This window comes from Ammodytes marinus (genome assembly GCF_949987685.1).
Source record: "Ammodytes marinus genome assembly, chromosome: 9".
NCBI lineage: Eukaryota > Metazoa > Chordata > Actinopteri > Uranoscopiformes > Ammodytidae > Ammodytes > Ammodytes marinus.
This window is the reverse complement of record NC_137213.1, coordinates 17,952,594-17,967,233: the sequence shown is the minus strand read 5'-3', so window position 1 is coordinate 17,967,233 and position 14,640 is coordinate 17,952,594. Positions and strand designations below refer to the sequence as shown.

General features: G+C 40.1%; 1 protein-coding gene across 2 annotated transcripts; it reads right to left on the bottom strand.

Annotated features, from left to right (window-relative positions):
• Window positions 1–4,608: 4,608 nt before the first annotated feature.
• On the bottom strand, window positions 4,609–14,452 carry mtf2 (metal response element binding transcription factor 2). Of its 2 annotated transcripts, XM_080033612.1 has the most exons (15): window positions 14,274–14,452; window positions 12,942–13,146; window positions 12,239–12,320; window positions 10,569–10,682; window positions 10,289–10,389; window positions 9,870–10,039; window positions 9,651–9,746; window positions 9,117–9,185; window positions 8,797–8,920; window positions 8,539–8,606; window positions 8,236–8,406; window positions 7,844–7,961; window positions 7,578–7,624; window positions 7,386–7,466; window positions 4,609–6,988 (listed from the first exon to the last, which is right to left on the bottom strand). In XM_080033612.1, the coding sequence occupies exons 1-15, from the start codon at window positions 14,276–14,278 to the stop codon at window positions 6,613–6,615; spliced, it is 1,827 nt and encodes a 608-aa protein (XP_079889738.1). In that variant the 5' UTR covers window positions 14,279–14,452; the 3' UTR covers window positions 4,609–6,612. The 2 variants fall into 2 exon arrangements, with proteins under 2 accessions (XP_079889738.1, XP_079889739.1); XM_080033613.1 differs by lacking the exon at window positions 14,274–14,452 and having other exon boundaries at window positions 10,499–10,682; window positions 12,942–13,009.
• Between the last annotated feature and the right edge of the window lie 188 nt (window positions 14,453–14,640).

Genomic DNA, 14,640 nt, shown 5'->3' with positions numbered 1-14,640 from the left:
CCCCATCGTCAGGTCCTTCTGACTGGCTGTAGATTTCAAGGCAAGGCAAGGCAAGTTTATTTATATAGCACAATTCAGACACAAGGCCACTCAAAGTGCTTTACAGGGGCAATATTAGAATACAAGGGAGAAGGGTGGGGATCGAATAGCGTGTTGCTAACTTTTTACAATGGGTGACTACTGGTTTACTATGAACAGCTGGTTTAAACTGAGTTAATGTAATCTCACTCACCTCAGTCGCTGTCCCACATTTAACAGGCTGAGCTCCGTCAATCGGAGCAGATTCCTCAAACCAACCACATCTTCGCTGAAACTATCGTCCTCAAACATTAGACTAATGATGAGTACATGTTAACTTCAGCTTATCAATAACTTGTGTTGGCTGGCTGAGATTAGCTTGAAGTTGCACAAGCAACATTCCCAACTTGTGTGAATTTATGGAAAGGTACAGAACTAACTTATCAAAATATCGCTACGTTTTAAACGTCTGTGATTACAGTAGAGCATGACTGACTAGCTAACATAGCTACGCTCGCCAAACGTAAACAAAGATGCTCGCTGTTATCAACAGGTGGCTAGCTAACGTTAGTTAACGTGAACATTATCGTTTTTTAAACAAAAGTTACCGAACTGCCAGACAGACAACGCTAATGCTATGAATGATATGCAATGTTTCTATCTGTCGCTATGAAACATGTATTTTGTGTTTCCAGTTAAACAAAACTTCCCAGGTTAACCAAAGTAGAAGTAGTAAGAGCCGAGGCAGTGGTAGCAGCAGTACGTTTGTATTTGTAGGCTCTGCCCATATCCGCAACAAGGCGTTTTGTGATTGGGTGGGACGAGGCTGTCTGTGAAGTGATTGGTCCAGAGCAGTGGGCGCGAACAATGGCGCGTGTACTGGAGCTGTCATATTACCAACGGCAGCATTAAGGGCTTTTACCCAAGTGCCCGTGGCAAGTGCAGTCAGGGGCTTCTCTTTACCTAGGGGGCAAAACCCCCCCCCCCTTTTTTTTTTTTTTTAAACAGACATGGAGCGTTGTAAAAGGTTGTTCACCAGAAATGATATCCAGGATCCCAACTTGGGTGGACAACCTGGTCAATTAGCTGCTGGAAAGCTACAGCGGGCCGATAGAGCAAATCAGAACCACTGTATGGGGGAAGGGCTAATAGGGATTTTTTTAAACTTATAGATATCATTATGAAACTTTGCAAGTTGATTACTGACATTAAAACAACAACTTTTTGTATTACAGTATTTTCCAAAAGGTTTGAATAAATATGAAAAATCATCAATATCTTACTACATTAATAGGAGGCCTGTCGGGCAGAGTTACTCCAAATCCCAGACACTTACTCAAAGCACGGGAGATGTGCGAGGGGTGGGGGGGTGCGCGAGGGAGGTGTGCGACGGGTGGGGTGGGTGTCAGAGTTTTACCTGGAGCCACCAACAAGCTACTGAGACTCAACACTTTGCCAACCTTTTAATGACTACTACTTTTAGCGCCGCTCATAGGCTATTTATATTATCCAGTAGTCGCGCTATATGCCCCCTCCCCTTAAATGACTCTCCTCCTTCAGCATCACATTTTTGGTGTGAAAGGCCTAACAGGTCCTTCTCAAAAAATTAGCATATTGTGATAAAGTTCAATATTTTCTGTAATGTACTGATAAACATTAGACTTTCATATATTTTAGATTCATTACACACAACTGAAGTAGTTCAAGCCTTTTATTGTTTTAATATTGATGATTTTGGCAAAAAAAGTAAAGAAAAACCAAAAATCCCTATCTCAAAAAAATTGCATATTTCATCCGACCAATAAAAGAAAAGTGTTTTTAATACAAAAAAGTCAACCTTCAAATAATTATGTTCAGTTATGCACTCAATACTTGGTCGGGAATCCTTTCGCAGAAATGACATCACAGAAAGAGAAATGTAGGGTTAGACAGTGAGACCATAAAACACTCTTTCTGCCTTTTCTCAGGCAAGGATGATCCGATTTAAAAAATTGTTGCACATTTATACTTCATAGGATCTCCGAGTTCAATACACCTTCATATTCCAACCGGTGAAGTAGGCCTTTAATTATTTTAACCACAAAATTCAAAAGTGTTCAACATGAATCACAGGAGAACCAGGGCCCAAACAAACTACTTCTGTGGGGGACATAATTTGCTGCTCCCCCCTCTGCATGTTTATGTTTTATAACTGGCTTAGTAGTAAGAGGACTGATAAAACAATGTGGATGCATCCAGCTCTATTTGGTTTTAATGGGTTAGCACTCCGAACAGGTCCTAGCATGTTCAACATTGATTTCTGCCGATGCACGGACAACATGCACAATACAATAACATTCCATTGGACTGTATTTTGTCTAAAAAGTCAGAAGTTAACAAACTACACTTGCTCATTTCTGTTCCCAGCCACTCAGCGTTTCAGCCGCCATGCTCTGCTGCCCCGCCACAAACATGGTAATTATTATTTTAGATTATTATATTATGTTATAGTAGGCCCTATATATGATATTATTACATTTTTCCATCCGACCTCCTATGACAAAGACATTTAACCAGTTCAGCTACCATTATCATGACAGATCACTTTCATATCACAGATCAAGTAATTACTGTAATAATTTGACATTCACAGGACAAAGACAACTAACTGTTGACGGCTGCTGAAAATGTGGACATCCACAGAAAGAAAGCTGCCAGTAGGAGACAATCGCACCATGGAGCCGGTTCCACACCTTATACAACACAACACTGATGACACAATTCAAAGAAGGCAGGATGCCCCGTCATGCTGCTGAGGAGCTGGCTGCAGCCTCCGAAACCAGACCAGACTCATGGTTGGGCTAATGTTGCCTAGGGCAGTGGGCTGTGGGGTAGCAGTCAGCCCTAACAAGGGATTCTTCTTGCCAAGGACACCTCTCAATGACCGTCCCCAGGAGTTCCAATTCACTTTGGTCCAGAGGCAGTTCCCCCTTCACCTGCCCTTTGCTGTCACAATCAGTAAAGGTGAGATACAATCCATCTTGCATATGCACATTTTCTCATTGCAACTTTTTGATTAGTAATAATAACCTGACCGTTTGTCTTCTGCAGGACAGGAGAACAAGAGAGTGGTGTGTTCCTGCCCCACAGTGTGTTGGGACACGGCTGGCTGTACACTACTACTACTTGCTGTAGTTTGGTCTGGCTTTGCGAGACTAGCTGTACACTGACTGAAGCAGAGAAAAACCAGCAACAAGTGTGAGAGTGTTTGTGAGAGACAACCAAGATGGACTGACTGACAGCATTGCTGTTTTGCATTTACATTATCTTTTAATTAATAATAAATAACTCCAAAACATGACAAACCTTGCAGCTCAGGAGATCCTTTACAACTCCCTCATTTACCCTGCCAATCCACCAAGCGTGCCCTCATAAAGTGAACACCACAAGTGATGAAGACATACTCAAACATTGCATTTGTCAAAAAACATCTGCCATAATTCCTTCCCCACTCCTGTATGTAATATCTATGTAGTTATTCACTTTCCACTGACCAGAGGTTGAGCGTGCGCGAAGCGCGCGTGAAAACTCTAGTCTTACTAATGATGCCTCAATTTGCATATCTGCAAAGCTCCAAAATCTAGATGTTGGACAAAAGCAGAGTCAATTTGTTTTTAAATTTTGAAAACAAAACAAGTGTCCAACTGCCTAAAGCTTTTCTTAATCACAGTTGAAATTTGATCAATAACCCATAGAATAACCCTTTTTCCAAGGGAATGTCTAGCCGTTTCCTAAAATACCAGCTGGAGACTCCAAAAGGACACTTTTGGTCCATGGCACATGAAATTTAACTGTGTAAGTTAATTTTCTATGGGTTATTGATCAAATTTGAACTGTGATTAGGAAAGGCTTCAGGCAGTTGGACACTTGTTTTGTTTTAAAAATTTAAAAACAAATTGACTTTGTTTTCTTCCAACATCTAGATTTTGGGGCTTTGTAGATGTGCAAATGTACGCATCATTTGAAAGATATTGATGATTTTTCATATTTATTTAAACATTTTGGAAAATACTGTAATACAAAAAGTTTTTGTTTTAATGTCAGTAATCAACCGGCAAAGTTTCATAATGATATCTTTAAGTTCAAAAAATTCCCCATTAGCCCATCCCCATTCACTTAAACAGTGCTATGTCGGCCCGCTGTAGCATTCCAGCAGCTTGTTGACAAGGTTGTCCACCCATGTTGTGATCGTGGAAGATCCTAGATGTCATTTTTTGGTGAACAACCTTCGAACTGAGTTCGATTTTTCTGGGACGTCGCTTCTAAAGTGAGACGCGACAAAATTCACATTTCAAAACATTCGCTTTTACGTTGAAATGTGTCGCGTCTCACTAAGAAGCGTCATCCTAGAAAAATCGAACTCAGTTCGAAAAAATTAAAAACGCATATTCGCGGTGCGAAATGACGGCACTGGTGTGGAAGCTTGTTGACTCTGTATACGTTCGTTAATTAACGGATTAATCGCACAAATAAAACGCGCCCGGTGTGCAAAGGCTGTGGCACAGGGAGCAATTAAACATAGAATGCACAAGTTCAAAATATCGGCTTTTATTTGTCCTTTAACTAAACAGGTTCAGAAGTAACACGTGGACCTATATCATGATGTATAAAAATGTAAGAAGAATCTCGTGAGACAAAGCAGATGTTACTTGCATGTTCTTTGGCTGCAGAAGCCAGTGGTGGCAACTTCGTAGGCTAATGTGTGTGCGTGAGACTGGCTTAACAGAGCAGCGGAACTTCAAATGCAAGGTCTACATCCATACAATGAGGAGGCATCAATGTCAAAAAGGTCTGTCCATTTCAACAAAAACAATTCTCAAAATAGAGCCAGTCTAACTCAATATTTACCTCTTGCAGTGCCTTACAGCATATTAGTTTTCCAGTGATTGCTTTTCTGACTTTGAAAAAAGCATGTGTAGCAGTGAAAATGGACTACAACTTATTTTGCTCATACAAAAAAAAGGCTTACATGCATAAACATATATTCAAAAGTTATGACAAACAGAGCACCTGATATCAAAAATACTGACCAATAATTTTTAGATCAATCACCTGTCGAGCTGCAAATGCTGGTGTGTACAATACAGTGAAGTTTCTGGGCATATCCTGAGTGTGTAGACTATAAGGTGAATTTAACTGTAAAATAAAAAAAATCCAAGTGCATATTTGTACCCATCACAGGAAAAACCTTTTGTTTTTGCCAGGACATATCACAATAATAATGCTGAAGATTGCCTTGGTCAAACCATGTGGTACAATTATATGACTGAACAAAACCTTTATCCAGGACTAACTTGCATAGGCAGCACAAAAACAAAAAGACAATTCTGAACTGTAGTTAAGATAACTGGGTATACAACATTCATCTTATGCAGCACTTTATTTTATATTCTGAATAACTATTAGACAAAGTAAAAACTAAATAGGTCCTTAAAGATTTCTTAGTTAACATTGATTTATCAATTTAAAATAAACGTTTTAAATTACTACTAGGGGGTCCGCATGGGTTTGGGCATGAAACATTACACTTCATTTGAGGACTTTATTCTTTAGTATCTCACATTTGAATTTAAACAAACAAACAAAGTTATAACAAAGTATTTAAAGAACTGAACAAGGGATGATAATGCTGCCACATGGGCTAAAAAGCCCTAATGATCTGCTCAAAATGAGATGACGACCAAACAGATATCATTTGATATGTGCAATCCACAATTTACATAAAAAAGGGGAAAACAATCAAAGAGAACTGCCCTGCTGAACAGAAAATAAGCATTAGAAAGTACAAGTGGAAAAGCTGATAAATGTAGTATACTTCTATATAAAATAAACATTTGCAGCAGCACACCTCTTTTGTTCCTTCAGACCTGCTCACTAATGAGCATACTTTCCAAAACACAAATGAAGGATACGTCTGCCCAAGGCAACAAAGGGTACTCATAGCTGAGACTAGAGAAAGAGGGGACATGGTCGTAAAGGGAAACTTATTTGACTAAAACATGATTAATTGCTCACTGCATGATGTAAAATGAATCAGACTCCTTTGAATGAAACATCCCCTCTTCCTCTTATCCTTCAAGATTCATCATTCAATGTCTGACAAACTAAATTCAGCCCCCCCAAAAAAAGACTTAGTTTCAAACAAGTTCACACTGGTCTTTAAATGAAAGCATATAAGTACTATAAGGATTGACTGAAAGCCCACAGGTGCAGTGCACTGATCAATTATTGGCCCCTGAATAAATGGGGAGATTCTGTAAACACTAGCAGTATAAAACAAATATGGTGAGGTAAAATATCAATACCTTGTCTTTATCAATGAATTGTAATTATTAAACATGAATAAAATAAATGTTAACATGTTCTATAATCACCATGGGCTGCTCTGACCCAGTAGGCTTTGTAATGAGCTTAACAGGCAGGACTGGCTCCAGTCTAAACTAAACAAGGCATATATCAATTAATGCTCTGAATACAGGATTTGTGCACATGTCCTTAGCACAGCCTCTTGTTGGTGCTGGTTAGAAGGTAGACGTGATGATGACAACGGCAAGTCTAGGAGGCGGTCACTCCTTCCCACTCCACCAGGTACTGCACCTTGCCGTCAAGGGTGACCCGGCGTGCCAGTACGTTGTACTTTTCACCACAAGCCAGCCGCCCTGCTGCTCCAAAATAGCTGCTGATGGAGCTCTTAAGGTGGGTGAGCTGGCTGTTGGGGTCCATTCCGTGAACTATGTCCGTGGAGTGAAGCCCTGGGAGTGGGCTTAGCACGTCTGTAGCTGAGGCGATTGGGTCTGCATGGCTAGGAGTGGGGATCTCTGGGTTAGGGGGCTGCAGGGCCCGTCGTGGCCGCCCACGTTTCCTTTTCAGGGGTGGGGAGGAAACAGGCATGATGCAGACTGTCTTGTGCATCTTGCTGGAGCTACAGAGGCTAGAACGTGTTTAATAGGAAAAGAGGAAGTACATTTTTTTTTTAATTATTAATTCTGAGGGGAATATCAAAAAATATTTTTAGAGAAGGAAATGACAATAACAGTCATGCTAGCGGCTCAGACTGCACTAAGGGGCTTTGAGCTAAATGCTAAGCTGTTCACATGCCAATGTTCGCTATATATCACTTAAAAAGGTACAGCTAAAGGAAATGTCAACCTTGTGGAAAGAAAAAGTCATGGGATCATGCATTTTCCTGGGGACCATGACTGTTTGTACAATGTGCTAATCCATCCAATAGAAGTTGAGATATTTCAGTCTGGACCTAAGTGGTAGAACAGCAGGACAGACAATGCCATGGAAGTGTGAAAAGGGTAAATATTGCATAGCAGGCATACCTTGAAATGCTAGTTGAGGTAGTTTCTGTGGTACTCAGGGCTCCTATGGATTCCACATCCGAGGACAAAGACCTTTCTCTCCTGGCGTTTGGATGGTAAAAAATTAAGAGAAAAACAATTATACACCAACTACTGAAACTAACTGTACATAGTGTTAAAACAATGAGCCAATTACCACAATTGCTCACTTACTTGATAGAGTTTAATGTGTGGGGCTCCAGTGGAGGCTTCCTTACTTCCTGTCAAAGACAAGAAAAACAATTGCTAGCACTTCTTGGTGGGTTTCTTTTTAATCAGTTTCTCAATTTCCCCGGCAAAAGTTACAGTTTGAGCTTGTGTGTGTGGTTGGGAGAGTTTAGACCTATGCAGACCTCTCAATAACTATGTACACACCCTGCTCACGCCCACTAAGATATACACAAACAAACACACACACACACACACACACACACACACACCTGGGACAAGAGATCACTGGAGCATTGTGGTTGAGCCCGAGTCTGCGGAGAACATGCTCCTTGCTTCCTCTTTTTCTTCTTCTTCTTCTTTGTGCCATTAGTTAACGTATTGCCAGTTCTAGAACAACAAAAACATTTGACAACAGTTTCAAAAGTAATGATGGCACATTGTGCATTAATAATTTCACTGTTTAGCAGTCACACATTATGAACAAAAATGACTAAGTCCAAGACAATATCAAGAGCACAGGTTGCATTACTTTTTGGGAGTGTTAAGGGATGCGTACAGAGTATAGTGTCACTAAGAAAGGCTTTTTCTTTTTCTCTCTTGTGAGCTGAAATTTTAAATACATTCTAAGCATTTAACTTCCAACGTAAGTTTTACATCTTACCTCATGTCAGTTAGGGCTTTGGTGGACTTGCATCCCTTGATGGTGATCTCATGTGAAGCCCTTTCCATCATTCTGCCAGTTGGCTCATCAGAGTTTGGGGGAGCAGGAGGGAAACGGATCCTCAGCCCAAACAAGTGCTTCTTTTTCTTTACCTCCTTCCCTGACATGAACCTGGAATAGAGAAGTGAAAGTAAAGAATCAATGAGAAAAACTGGGAAGATTTTTTGTTATAAAAAGACATTGGATTGAACCCTTTCAGGCAAATATCAAAGAAAACAATTAACCAGGAAAGGAATGACTTACATGCTGCTGTTGTTGTTTAAGGCCTCCAGAACACTTGGATATCGCTCTGACCTTGGAGTGTTTGCAAGCTGCAAGCATGGGGGAGAGGAGGTCACCAAACAAGAAAGACAAGGTGCAAAGGTGGTTTATGTTCTGTAGAAACTCAAAAGGTAACTTTCCATCAAACATTAAAGAGGGTGTGTGTTCAGAAACTGCCACTGCTGCATTACCAATAGAAGTCATACAGTGGTAAGTTGTAAGTCGTGTCGGACATCTTACCTCCCCCAGCTGCAGCAGCTCCCAGTTATCATTGATGTAAGTCATCAGGTCCCTCTCAGAGTCAAAGTACTTCTTCTTGTGGATCACACTCAAGTTGTACAGACTCAGATGTGTGACATCCTCCCTGAAATATTTTACAAAAAAGGCGGCGTTCTCTTTACTTTGTCGGGAAAAACAAATTTTTACTTAAATTTTATAGCATTTGTTGTAATTGGGGGCATTGTATCTTCAGAAATAATTGTGTATTTCATCAGATGTAATGTTTTAAAGAGGAAGGCTATCTGTGTAAAAGTTGAACATTCTTCTTGAGATTCACTCACCATCTGAGAGACAGTCGACTGAGGTACTCTGGTCCACCATTGCAAATCGAACAAATAAACAGATAAAACCTACATTTAAAAACAAAAACGAATCCGTTAGTTACCACATTTGAAAGCCTATTAGTATTTCATGCTTTCAAAAAGTAATTGTGAGGACATGAAAGAAAAGTGTACAAGATGATGTGCCCTGATAAATAAAAACACCAAGTGGAGGGAAACAACATCACAGCGCCATGAATTTCCTCTGAGTGAATAATCTGACATTATTGGACATAACACAACTTTATTTTCTTTATTTGTTGTTTTCTGCATTCATTTAAATTGTAATAAGGTATTGTTTCACCAGTAAGAATAAATTAGAATTTTGCATAAAGCATCGGTATGGCTTTGAATGGTGTTTGTACTGCTGAGGATGTTAAAAAAAAAAAAAAAAAAAAAGTGTCCAAACCATTTTACCAGACCAATCAGAGGTCGATTCAACTGCTATTGCATAGATATATGGACATAACATATGTGTACGTGTGATATTTGCACCTATCTCCATAGAGCATTGGCATCTGTACGCAATGGAGACACGCCTCATGGAACCATTGCTGACAACCGTTACATTGCAGCATCTTCAGGTACCAACTACAAGAAAAGAAGAAAGAAAAGGAATGTGTTAACAAACTAAGGTTTAAACATTTTGCATGTAGGAAACTGTAAACTCAGATTCTTTAGAGTGTTATTTAAAGTATATTATGCATTACTCACTCTCCTGGGCCTCCACAGTAGCAATAGCACTGCTGGATGTTAGTCTTGTGGCCCTGGTCCCACACCAGTTCGTCTAGAGTGTAAGAGAAGGACAGGTGGAGCCCCATGTGCTGCTCCTGCTCCTGCTTGAAGCCTTTAGCAGGCGATCCCCTCCTGTGAGCACCTCCCTTCTGTAAACCACAGACAGAAAACATTAACCATGACAGAAAAACTATGTAAACACATGAGCTATTCAGCCCATAGATTATCTTGTAAATACCTTATTGAGTCTCATTGACCATTTTGCTTTACAGTAAGCAGAGCAAATAATGAGCCTTACAAAATAGCTTTTTGTCAAGTAAATACACGCTTATCTAATCAAACAACTTAAAGTCAACAAAAATGTTTTTATCTATTTAAACACAAAACAAAAGCTGTACCTTAGGTAAAGATGAGAGTACACACTCCGAGCAGAGCCACTTGTCATCTGAGTCAATGACAGATGCATTGATGATGGGGGAGTGGCACAGCTGATGATAGCCTAAAGACAAAACAACATTTACTTGCAGCTGCCATCTACTGGATGCCCTTGATGACCAGAGAATAGAGCCCAATAAGTAGATAAAGAATTAAAAAGTGAGAAAACTTACACAAAAGATCAATTAAAGAACAGCTTTGTTCAATGTTGGGTATGAGAGCATCAGAGACAATGAACAGTACCTTGTCCACACTTGTCACAAATGACAATCTCATTGGGTTCGTCTGATGTTTCATCCTGGCATATTGAACACACAATGTCATCGTCCTCATCATCCTCATCATCATCTTCATCCCCTGAAATGGACCAAGAAGTCAGGTAAAATAACAACTATTTCACCAGTAGCCGCGTTGCAAGCTAGTTGTGAAAAAGTAAAGACTTACAGAGAACCCCAAATAGTGTTTTAATTCTGAAACAAGAGGGACCATTTCTTTGATTTGTAGTTCTTGCAACAGAAAGCTTACATAGTGTGGTCTGTCAGTTGGCCCGATTAATCAAATTAAAAATCTAAACAAAATCCAATTCACCCTTGTGACATTGGGACAGCAGTAGACACTTTGGAGATGGCTATCTCAAAAGTAAGTAAATACCAGGCTGCTGGTCTTTTGCATTTGTAACAACACACAAGAGTGAGTTCAGAGTGTAGTGAAAAAATGACACTGCAGTGAAGTGGGAAGTGAAACCACTGGAGGTCAGCAGAAACAAGGCTTTTAACTGCTGTAAACTTTAGAAATAAGCACAACACTGAACCTACAGCTATGCAGCAACATGTGAATGCGTGCATTACATAATCCATCACAAATCATATACAGCTTTATTATAAAGCAAATATCTATTTTGACTAAAAGGTATGGAAGTGGACAGACCACAGCCTCAGTGTGTATCGTCCCTATGCTCATTTTCACATGTGGACAATGCTCTGGCATTATGCTGATGCCAGACACTGGACAGTTAACTGCCAGCAACAAGGGTAGGGAGATAAGTAAGGAGGAAGAAGGCAGCCAGGGGTGTGGACAGCACAATACTTATCCACGAAAGCAAGCAACAAAGTGGCTAGTTAAGTCTTAAAACCATTTCCCCTTTGGAAACAATCAATTCAATTGTAATCTCAAATGGATAAATGTTTCCTTTTTAAGATACACTAAATAACCAATAATCAAAGTGAAAAAAATAGTTTTTATCAAATGTATTAAAAATCTAATTTACGTCAGTATTTAGATCCTTTTCTGTGTCAGTCCAAATAGTGGTCAGGTGCTCCTGTTAGCAAATGTATTGAAAATCATAAACTGAAATTTCTAATTTACAAGTATTTAGACCCCACTGTATCACTTGGCACTAATTACAGATTTGAGTCTTCTGTGATAAGTCTACTATTTAAGCTTTGCACACCTGGATTTGGGAGGTTTATCTCGTTCTGCCTGGCAGATTCTCTCGGGCTCCATCAGATTGGAGAGGAAGCATCTGTGAACTGCCATCTTGAGGTCTGATCTGGTGAGTTAAGCCTGGGCTTAGGCTGGGCCACTTAAAGACAGTCCCAGACCTGTCCGGAAGCTACTCCAGCATCATCTTGGTTGTATGCTTTGGCTCATTGTCGTGTGAAATGTCACCCCAGTCTGAGGTGGTGTGCGCTCTTAAAAAAAAAAGGGACCTCTCTATTTACTTATTCATCCTTCCGTAAATCCTGACCAGTGTCCTTGCCCCTGCCACTGAAATGATGCTGCCACCACCATGCTTCCCTGTAGGGATGTATTAGCCGGGCAATGAGCAGTGACTGGTATTCACGAGGCAGTGCTTCTGTCCAAATTACCAAATATTTCAGAAACATTTAAGTCTTGAAATCAAAAGGATTTACCCGTCTGAACATCCTTCCAGAGAACCCAGGACTTCGACCGATCCTCAAAAACCACAAAGCATCTCTGCTTGTCCTGATCTATCTGAAGAAGAAAACAAAAATAGATTTATGTCTTGCTGAATACCATATTGATCTTAAAGCCTAAACAACCTGCCCACACATGAGGCATCTCACATCTTTCCTTTTTGATTGCTTTTTCTTTTAGCATAATTTTAGTTTTTTTCCTATCATACTATGCACTGGCAGAGCTAGTATTGTTTTTTTGTAGAGGTGGGATATGTATGTAGGCCTATATGTGTTGTGTTGTGTTATGTGTATGCTGTAGCATCTGAATTTCCCTGCTGGGATGAATAAAGTATATCTTATCTTTCATCATCTGCTGCATGCTACAATTAACATAGCAGGACACTAATTAGACACCTAATTTAAGACATTATGACGGACAGGCTTTGCATGCCCTAGCAAACAATTTGCTTGGCCTTATTTAAAAAAACAAAAACAAAAAAAAACAGCTGATATTTTGTCAATAAGTCTAATTAAAATGGTAAATAAAATTGGCCTGGGCCGTTTCCACATGTCGCAAACCCCAACTACGGTGCCACGTTTCAGGTGTTTGAGTACCTTGTATACTGGAGTATGTGGTGGTGGTGCTGCAATATGAAATTCATTATAGCACTCAAAGGAGCCTTTCCCTCACACTAACCTTGGTGATTGTCCCCAAGTAGAACAAGCCATCTGACCACCGGGCCAAGACGTCCTGTCCCTCTGTAAACCTACAGTCAGACATATCGTCTTCTCCATACTCTCTCCTAGCAGAGAGGCTGGCTGGGGACAGGGGCACAGCCTGCTGCTGCCGCTGGGGGTGACTTCTGTGATGGACTGACAGGTGGTCCACAACCCCGGAGTCTCTGAAAAACAGGGAAAGGGATACATTTACAACAAAATCATACTTTTTACATTGTTTTTAGGCGATATTTCAATCTCCATAAACATCAACAATCCCCAGAGCTGTCCTTAGTTTGGCCATAATCCTTTTCTCTTCCTCTATATTCCTCACCAATACAAAAGGCCCAAAAAATAGTATGTGATGTATTGCTGCCTGTGTGGGCTGTTTATGGTATTGGTGCAACAATGTATAAAGATCATTTCATTAAGTTATGGTTATAAAAAAAAAATCAAACTAAAAATCTGACATAGCAGAAAAGCTGAATACACAGGCCTGGTATTTTTTTGTAAAATAATGTATTTGTCTGGAAAATAGTAATACTTCAACCAACACCATAATTTGGCCTATTAATAAAATTACATTGCAAGTTGCAACAGCCAACAAGAATTATATGCAAATAGGATCCCTATATCTCAACAAATTAAACAGTAATGGAAACACGGATATATTGTGTGGCTACAGAAGATTTTACAACTCAATGGCTGGAAACCAAACGGATGCCATTTCCCCATGGACATATAGAAGCATTTCCCCTCCAGTGGACACAAACAACAGGTGATTATACTTATAATTAGTGCTAATTAGTCATTTGCCACAGCCACGCAGTCCGTAAAATGACTCCAGGGCAATGCCGAGTCAGTACCGTATCACACGTTAATTAAACAAATAAAATAAAAAGGTTATCAATTTAATACATTATGCACAAACAATTTAATGTAAGTGACAGAGTTGTAATTATATACTTTTTCGATCTTGTTTTTTTAATCCCCTGCTGCAAATTCTTTAGATTATGTAATTGTAGGAGATTGGATTTTCTTTCCTTTTTTTCTATTTCCGATTAGTCCCTCAGTCTGGGACTTCCTTTGTTCGCATACAGGGTGAACCTGATCAGCATTAGCCACTAGAGAGGATAAAGTGGCTATTTAGAGATACACGTTGCAAACTAAAATGCCTAGTTTAGCAGACAGGCCTGGTTGTTAGCACGGATTGATACAAACATGCAGAGCAGCCGTGTCCCCGGACAGGTCACTGACCGTCGGACCCACGACTCCCCCCCCCCACGGGAGGAAAACATGATGACAACAATACCTCATTCGGTCACCTCCGCTTCTACAAACCGCTCGACCGTCAAAATAAGTCTTTATGGGCGAACGCTGCTATCCCGTTTAGCCTCCACTTGAATTTAATTCAAGTATGAGTGGCGAAAACTTGCGGGACTCGTGTCTTCAGAAAATAACAAACGGTTCATTTTCCCCCAACACGTTCGCCATTTTGGTTTCCCGCTGATGATAGGGTAGTGCATTATGGGAAGCGCTTAAACGGCTGCTGTTGCTACGCTCACCTTTTTTTCAAAAAATTTGAAATTGTAGGCAGGGCATTTACCAAACACCGCATGCCCGCCTTTTAAGTTAGAGTGTTTTCTGGTCGAATACAGACATATTTTCTCATCTTTTCT

What these genes read in the sequence shown, in the direction of transcription:
- mtf2 (XM_080033612.1), bottom strand. An exon ending in AAAGCCCTAACTGACATGAG is followed by an intron (nt 7,962 to 8,235) that starts GTAAGATGTAAA and finishes TTGTTGTTCTAG; the next exon opens with AACTGGCAATACGTTAACTA. An exon ending in ACCTCAACTAGCATTTCAAG is followed by an intron (nt 6,989 to 7,385) that starts GTATGCCTGCTA and finishes AACACGTTCTAG; the next exon opens with CCTCTGTAGCTCCAGCAAGA.